The sequence below is a fragment of the Sycon ciliatum genome, chromosome 7 (genome assembly GCF_964019385.1).
Source record: "Sycon ciliatum chromosome 7, ocSycCili1.1, whole genome shotgun sequence".
Classification (NCBI taxonomy): Eukaryota; Metazoa; Porifera; class Calcarea; order Leucosolenida; family Sycettidae; genus Sycon; species Sycon ciliatum.
The window spans coordinates 23480885-23489642 of NC_088649.1; the positions used below are offsets into that span (position 1 = coordinate 23480885).

Genomic DNA, 8758 nt, shown 5'->3' on the forward strand with positions numbered 1-8758 from the left:
TGCTGTTGGCTTCACTTCAAAGACTAGTCTAATTAGTGGTGACTTTTAGCTTGTGCCAGCACCAAATTTTCACCCTCCATCCCTCCCATCTTGCTAATGGTACTATGGAACATTTAGCTCTATCGCTCCTAACTGGTCACTTGCTTCGCTAGTTGCGGCTCTTCACGAGCCAGTTGTTGCCAATTGCATTGGCTTTGCCTTGCAACCCCATTGTGGCACAATGTGGGTTTATTGCGGCTCCTCGCCAGTTGCTGCCAGTGGCCTGGCATTGCTTTCCAGCTCTTCGAGCTTTTGCATTACAAGACCAGTTACTCGAAGCAGCACACTATCTCCAAACCAATTCCTTGTTGCCTTGGGCTGAGTATGAGTGTGTGAGGGATATGGTGCTAACTCCAGAATTATCACACTCCCCATCGAACTTTTAAAGTCAGATTTCTCAACACTTTTTTCTCTTCGTCGTGTTTGATAGTGCAGAAAGACATCCTTGATCAAACATACCCCATATTTCCCACAAAAACCACAATCTCCACTTTAACGTTACTTTCTCTGTTCTGCTGCTGAACCGACACTTGAACACACATGAAAGAATCTTCTTTGCTTTTTCACAACCGCCGGTGCGAACACTCAACCGTCAGAACTACATGTACATGTACATTATACAAAACATAGCGCGAACAAACTGGTATGCCTGATGTGTGTTTTCCATGAACTGTGTTGCTACTTCTAACAATAGCATGTTTGTATGGCTCTTTGATTCTAACAAAACATGTGGAGTGCAATACACGTGTACAAGTCATGTGCTAAGTCTGCTGAGGTCTGACGTAATGCTGCACAATGGTAAGCACAAAGCGGAGTTGCCCCTGACTAGAAGTTTCATTGCAAAGATGGCCAATCATCAGACAAAACAGTCACCTGCAGTAGCACAATACATATATTATGTGACTTTTTGGTCTGAACAAGATTTGCTGTTGTGCGCGATGTGCAGAGCTGCACATGTGATCAGCGGTCCGCGCATTACGACCTCTCTAGAACCAGCTGCGAATCACGATCGACATTTTTGAAGGGGGGGGAGGGGGGCGGTGCTTTGGCACCCAAAGCACCCCCCTCCCCCCCCCCCCCCCTGCCTACACCTCTGATAGACCTGCATGTGGATGTATACGAGAATGCTGCAACCCCAGAAACCAGGCAAGACCAGCCAAACGCAGAGCGGATCGAAATAGAACAGAAGAACTTTGAGTGCCACGTCGAACGCCGCGTCGCAGGAAGCTCCACGTTGCAGGCGCCCTATTGCTTGGTCGGCATGGTTGCCGTGACGTGTGGCACACGTACGTGACCGCAGCCAACGCGCTAATGTGGATTACGTATGAACAGGCATGTAGCGGTAACACAAGCATGCAGTGGACCGTGATCATGCAGTAGCAAAGCAGGAGTTTTGAGTAGCATAGTTTGAGTGGTAGCACGCACCAGTGAGCTTGAATTCACAACAAACATGACCCAAACTTACACGAATAGAAGTTTTGTTAACTTCCTGAAAATGTCTCCGCGTAGACTCTGCATCGGGTTGTCGTACAAATCTCTGCATTAGACCATGACACACATGTAAAAATGGCAAACACATAAGAAAAGGGCTGTAATGGAGGCTGTGTGTGTGGGGGGGGGGGGGCACTCAATAGCTGGGTGTGGAGCATATTAGAAGAGTGCTCAGCCGGTTTGTACGCGAGTGAGTGTGTGGGAGGGGGGGGGGGGCACTCCATAGTTGGGTGTGGAGCATATTAGAAGAGTGCTCTGCCGGTTTGTACGTGAGTGAGTGTGTGTGTCGGGGGGGGGGGGGGGGCATTTATGAGTTGAGTGGGGGTGTATACGTGTACAATGTACATAGACGGCTATGATTGTGGAATGCCCTGTTCCTTTGATGGCAAAGCATGCTGCAACACCAGCTATTCTATTGTTTACCAAAGCGAAGGTCTGTCCCTTGTAGAACAGCAGACACTGGGGTCGTCTCGGCGAGCAACCTCCTCGTCAGCCTGGCAAAGCACGTGCACATGTTGGGTGCGGGTGGCAACCCTTTCCGTGCTAATGACGTCTATAGACGTCATGCGCACTGCACGCCAAACGACTAATGACGTCTATAGACGTCATGAGATTTGCGCAGTATATCGCTCTGCATAGATCAGTGTACAAACTTTCGTAACTCCGTCAAAAATCAGTCTATCGCGACAATCGATACAACGTTGGAAAGGTATTGAGCTCAGCTTTCCAGCAATATAAGGTTCTTCACGATAGGAGAAAGATTGACGGAGCGGCGACGGTGTGAACACAAAATTCACGGCACTGAGCGATCGTGAGTTTTTTTGTTTGGGCGTTCGCAGTTTTCTGTTGCGTGCCAGGGGATTTCCCTTTAGTGCAGCGCATGCGTAATGGACACCAGCGAAAGCACGTGGATCTCAGCTTTGAAGCGCAGTTTGAATAGTGAAAATCGGCTGACCTGGAACAAGAAACCGAAAAAGAATGTGAGATCGAGTTGCTGTGCCTTTCCAAGGCATCGTGAAGTAGTTTCAACAGGACATAGAAGTTGCACCGCCATGCATATTGAGTTGAGAGCTACCAGGATGGATTCGCTTGGTCCTGATCTTTCCAACAAGCCCAGGATGATGAAAATCCATCCAGGCAAACTGAACTGAGAGAAAAATTCGTTCGGACCTGTGAGCGAAAACGACACCAGGAGAGTCAGTGCGCTGGAAAGTCAGTTTGCTGGAGTAAAAGGGGCCAGCACGGAAAGGGTTAACAGCTATGGCCGGCCCCTAGTTCTGATGGTTCTGGCACTGGAAGATGAGACTAGTCAGAAAATGTGCTTAGCAAAAGAGGCCTGGTGTACACTTACAGAATTTCAAGATTATACAGGGTTCCTAGATCCGCCGGCAGCTTAGTGATCCCACTGCTCCTGATCTCACTAGAACACAACCAACAAAAGCGCATGAAAAACAACACAGTCAACTCTAACAAGAAAAAGCGAGCCCGCCGTTCCTGATCTCAATAGAACACAACCAACAAAGGTGCATGAAAAACAACGCAGTCAACGAGAGAGACAACAAGTGAAAAAGAGACAAGACGAGACCGGGGAATATATCCAGGAAAGTAGCGCACCAAAAGACCTGAACAAGAAGGGAGGCCAAGACAGCGGCCGCCAAATACAATGCTGTCCCAAAAGGGACCAGTGCAGGAAGTGCGTACACGGGGAGGGGGAGGACAGAAGACGCTGTAGCAACATGTAGATCTACAACGATGCAGCAGCATGTACAACAAAGTGACATAAACGCAGCCGCATGTAGAACACTAACAGGAAGCTCTTGAAATGGACAAAATCTCGGGACGCAACATCAAGATCAGAACGTCGATTTCCTCCAAAGCAGCAGGACCAGCAATAGGCAGCAGCATGAATTGCAAGTACATGTAAATTTGCTTGAAGAGGATGGTATTTACACATGTGACTGTGATGGAATACAGAGCGTGTCCGCATTCTTCCACCACTAAACTGCTGTAAATGTACAAAATTTCGGCAGCTATTTAATTTTAGGGTATAATTATAGTAAAATCTGGTGTAAGCGACCGCTGTTTTTAGCGACCACCTGCTCTTAACGACCATTTTTCCATGCACCGACAGTTCTACACAGACACTGTGGGACCTGGTTCTAAAGACCACCTGGCTTTAACGACGGCTTTTGCTTGCACCGTGGGGTGGTCACTTTAAAAACCAGGTTTTACTGTATTCGGCACAGACCCAAAACGCGAGAACGCTGATGAAGTTTTTCACATCTGCTTTGGTGATGTACTCGTATCACCCGCGCCGAGAATAAGTCGATGCGGAATTGCCGAAAATCGTGAATTGCGTACAGCTATCCACGCATTCCAGCTACGGTGTACTATTTATGTGTATACAAATTTCGTGCTCTAAAGTAGCCATACTACAGGTGTAGTTTCCGCACCTGAAAAGAACATATGAACGACATGATTAACATGTATCACACATCAATGGTTCACTCAAAGATAGCGCAAACTTCCTTACAGCACTGCAAGCTTTGGCATTTGTGACAAGAAGCCCTCGGACAGCACGACTTTCGAGACGTTCCTCATTCTCCTGCAATAGAAACGAGGGGGAAAAAACACGCGGACCAAAATGTCAAACCTGCGAGAAATCGTTGCATGTGGCATACAACAGCTGATGTACAAGCAAGCTATGCCAATACTACCGGCCATGCACGAACTAGTCGCCTATCGCAAGCTGATTTTAGTAGTAAGGAAAGGAGCGCTCTTTGCCAGCTTGGAGAGCGGCGTGCGGGTGGATGTGTATTTGCTGCCATTTTGCCAGGTGCGTGTTTTCACCACCGTTTCTCTGCTATCAATTAATGACGCTGCACTGAAGTGTTCAAACCCGTCACAACTACGCGAATCTCGCTAATCCAGTCCCATGCCTTCTCCACTCTCAGACTAGTGCGTATAGACCAACACGGAAAGGGATTCCTTGCTGTGAAGGAGAGACTGGAACCAACGGCACACAATAATGCCTACGACAAAGTCCCACTAAAAACACAGGACAGGGACGAGAACAAGAAGACCGAGAGCAACGCCAAGAACAAAGAACAAGGAACAGAACAAAATAGACAAAGCTGCTTACAGAACGACGAGGCCTCCGGCCATGGCGAATGTCTGAGCATATCCCTGAAAAGGGGTGTTGAAGATTTCTCTGAAAATAGGCGAGGAACAGCATAAGAATCAGAAACACACCAGACGTCTCACGTGTTGAACAGTGCAATCCTGATCCCAGCGTACTCACATGCATTACTCGTACCTTCCATATTCGGCAATGCTCAATGGCCTTATCAAAAAACTGCTTCGGGCGGTCCTGCAGCCGCTGCACATTATTACTCCTACTTGTTCTACTGGTAGTGAATCGGTCCCCAACCACGCACTCGCAAACTGTTGCTAAAGAGGACAGGTAGTGAGTGGAGCAGCCAACTGTGAGACAGAACTGGTTTAGGGTAAACTTCAACTTTTTGCATCACATTATGCTCTAGCAGCTACGAGGAGTGGTGTCAGCTACCGATTTGACATTGCTACGGCCAGCCACAAACTGTTGCCTTTGTCAACCTTTAGTCCAGCTGTCTAAAATTGCTTTCACTGTAACTTCTCAGCTCTCCCCCGAGTTCGTCTGTGCACTGTTTTCTGGTTGTCTGTCTGAATGGCTGTCGGGGTCTCTCTTTGACGTCAGCCGCACTCATTAGAGAAGTATATTGCTGAGCTAGTACTACACAATAGCATGATAGGGGTACGACTTACTACTGTCAAAACTGAAAACGGTTCGACAAATCCAGGCTTTGAAAGATGAGGTAAGCTATAAGGGTGGTGAGGATAACGCTATATGGGGAGAACGGTCGAGCTGTAGTGAAAAAATGTAACTAACTGCCCATCTCGGGGTTAGAATCTAGGAATCTATATCCACACAAGTTCTACAAAACAAATACTCTTTAACTGTGAAAAATATACTCTCTATCAAATAATGCAACTCCTACAGCGCCAAAGCAGTGCAAGATGTGAAGTGAAAATAAGAAATGAAAAAAACCTAATGGTATGTGACACCTTGAGCTGCCCAAAAATGGAAGACACGGCACGCAGCGGGGGACAAAACCAAGCAGAACCTGCCCGCCCTTGGAGCGCTAAATGGGCACAGTGAGTGCGTGCCAGTTTCGTCACATCCTGGCGAGGCTTGTTACGGCTGCAGCACTTCATCAACCTGTAACAGTTCTCCTTGGTGTGTTTGCTACGACACATTTCTCGCCTCTACCTCATGCTCTTGGTGTTCCCACGATGGTTACTACAGTCAGACCTTGCTTAACCGCACGCATCCGTTTTCCACAAAATATCCTGATGGGCGAGGGAGCCGGATAATCGAAGACCGGTTTTGTTGGATGCATCACGTGCTGTACATGTACATCTGTAACCAGCAATTTTCTTCCGGATAAAAGAGGACCGGATAAGCGAGGTCTGACTGTACCCCCGAACTGTGTGTGTGTGTGTGTGTGTGTGTGTGTGTGTGTGTGTGTGTGTGTGTGTGTGTGTGTGTGTGTGTGTGTGCGTGCGTGCGTGTGTGTGTGTGTGTCATGCCCATTTTCGCTACTAGCAGCAGCAGCAGCAGCAGCAGCAGCAGCATCACACCAACTTGTGACCTACTTCCCCATCTAGTGTTACAGTAGAAATCCAATTATCCAGGCAGGTTGGGACCCGGGAGCTGCACCGTAACACATGTTGAGTCCATGCAAGCAAAACATTTTAAGCCAATCATATACCGGTACATGTATTATTGGGCGCAGTTTTTCATAAGAAGTCATTTTATGGGATTGAAAAGGTTCAGAAAGGTGCCCGGCAGATAGGAATGTCTTGCAGGACGAAAATGGCACTGAAAGTCTGGGTGCCAGTATTCCGGTGGAGACAAATTCTTGAAGAAGAACAAGGTGCTACGCAAACAAATGTGTACACTTGCGTGTCGTGTTCCAATGGCCTTTTGATGAGCTAGGACTTACTATGCTCGCCTCTCCAGCCAAAAAGATACGAGTGCCAACTTTGGTGAGAAAATTTGACTTATAAAAATGCTCTTTAAGTTAATGAAAAGTGTTGTCATGGCAACCAGTACACTACTACTTACATGCCATCGTATTGACCGGGAGATATGCTGGAAAACGGAACGCGGTCGCATGTATAGAACTTGGATGGCAGGGTGAACGTAAAATTCCGAGAAAAGATCTCGGTTACGTTCTGTTGCCCGACCAAGCCGCTGAACTTGTAATCAAACGTTGGGCTCGTCTTCGTGCACTGCGGAACTGCAAGGGTGTTCCCCAAGCTCACTACGGTCAGCATGGAGAGCTGCAGGACTACCAGAGCCATCGGCGTGGAGACGCGGGGAATACCCATCCTCGGCCTGGCGAACATCCAAGCACGCAACAGGTCCCGCTGACCCTATGCAACGAGTAGACCATCCGTGCATATGTACACACATTCACACACGTGTCCAAACATATACACATACACATACGCACACGCGCGCGCACGTGCGCACACACATGCGCGCACCCGCACCCACGCATGCACACAGGCACGCACACACTCACATACATATCCAAACACGCACAAACACACACACACACACACACACACACACACACCGTTTGGAATATTGCACGGCTGTACTTGCGGAACTGTCCCTTATAAAACCGGATGGTGTATTCTATATACACGTTGTCTTGTCGGGAGTGCAAACCTATGGGATACGGGGCCCACCAAGACACTCATATCTGAAGGGAACGCTCAAACAAACAGACGGATACGGTACATCTGTGCAATACGTTGATATCGACTGTATGCTGTATTTTTGTCCCCCCCCCCCCCCCCCACCTTCCTTCATGTGTGTAAAATTTCGAATGGGGTTGCTACGTTTTCAGGCGGTGGCAAAAGTCATTCCATAGCTTCAAGCTGCACAAGACCGGCTCAAAGCTGTTCATTGTTGTGCACACTCTCAGAAGAGGGGGAGGGGGAGAGGGGAGGGGGGATTGCGACATTTACGTAAAAATGATTATGTCATGCAATAAACGGCTACGGAACAGTTTCATTTTTCTCGTCATCCTCGAACGAGCAGCGAGCGTCACGCAGTACAAGACCGGAGTTGACCTACCTTGGAGTCGTCTTGGTCCATAGTCCCTCCTGTCAGCTGAAGCCGTGTCGAAACGCACACATAATGGGGCAGGCACTCTATTCCTGCACTGCAAAGAAAGGGTGGTGTGGCGCACGAAGCTACGCCATCCCGCAAATTACGGAGCTAGGGAACACATTGAAGTCCTAATGTGAACGGTGGGGAAGAAGCGATAATCCTCTCGAAGAAGCCTGCTCATAGACGTGAGGGAAAACCGCTTCCTTCGAGGCGCTCGGTGCAAGAAACGGATGGGAGCAGAAATGTATACTTCTTCAAATCTACCTCCACAATTTGATGTAGCAAAGTGCGGCTCGCACTGTTCCAGATATGCCAGCCGGCAGTATAGTAGCATCTCGCGCTCCGCGATCCGCGGTTCGACGTCGGCTTTACAGCAGTGTAGATCTACTCCCTGCTCTCTAGTCAAGAGTCTTGATGATGCCGATGGCATACCCACATACATGGGCGCGCGCGGGCGCCGGGCGTCGACATCGCTGACGACGCTACAGTTCCGTTGTCATGGCGGTGATATCACTCTTTCATGCAGTTAGATTCAGAAGTCCCTTCTCCACCTTTCGCCTGTTCTTTGATATCGAGGTCGAACTTTGAACTCTGACCTGCCAAGTGATAATATTATCAAGTAAGGACAGTGGTGTCTTCAACTTCATTCTCCCAAGTAAGGACAATCCGGGAGAAATAGGAAAACGGAGTGGAGGCCGAGGGCGAGGGGGCGGCGGGGGCGGGGGGGGGGGGGCGGGGCCGGGCGCCCTTGTGTGGCATCCAAAATAATTCAGACCAAAACTAAGTAATTAGTTACTTTCACGGCCGGCAAAAGAAGACAACTACGCGGTACAATGCCGGACTTGGGGGACAACTCATGGCACTGTGACTGAGTCTGAAGCCGTGAAGGCTCCTTCGACCTCTGGGAGTCGTACCTAAACTATGACTCCCTGTTCGAACTGAAGAAACACAATGGAGGAAAGGAGGTAGTAGTAGTAGTAGTAGTAGTAGTAGTAGTAGTAG

The 8758-nt window shown here is 48.6% G+C and overlaps 1 protein-coding gene across 1 annotated transcript in view; it reads right to left on the minus strand.

The window, feature by feature from the left end:
* LOC135821191 (uncharacterized) overlaps nucleotides 1-8027 on the minus strand; it is a 70719-nt gene extending 62692 nt beyond the window's left edge. The window contains exons 1-6 of the mRNA XM_065334259.1: nucleotides 7721-8027; nucleotides 6698-7008; nucleotides 4673-4741; nucleotides 4064-4135; nucleotides 2882-2950; nucleotides 1505-1576 (exon numbers count right to left, since the gene is read on the minus strand). Coding sequence (XP_065190331.1) covers nucleotides 1505-1576; nucleotides 2882-2950; nucleotides 4064-4135; nucleotides 4673-4741; nucleotides 6698-7008; nucleotides 7721-7741 — 614 coding nt within the window. The 5' untranslated portion in view covers nucleotides 7742-8027. The remainder of the gene's footprint in view (nucleotides 1-1504; nucleotides 1577-2881; nucleotides 2951-4063; nucleotides 4136-4672; nucleotides 4742-6697; nucleotides 7009-7720) is intronic.
* Nucleotides 8028-8758: the final 731 nt, after the last annotated feature.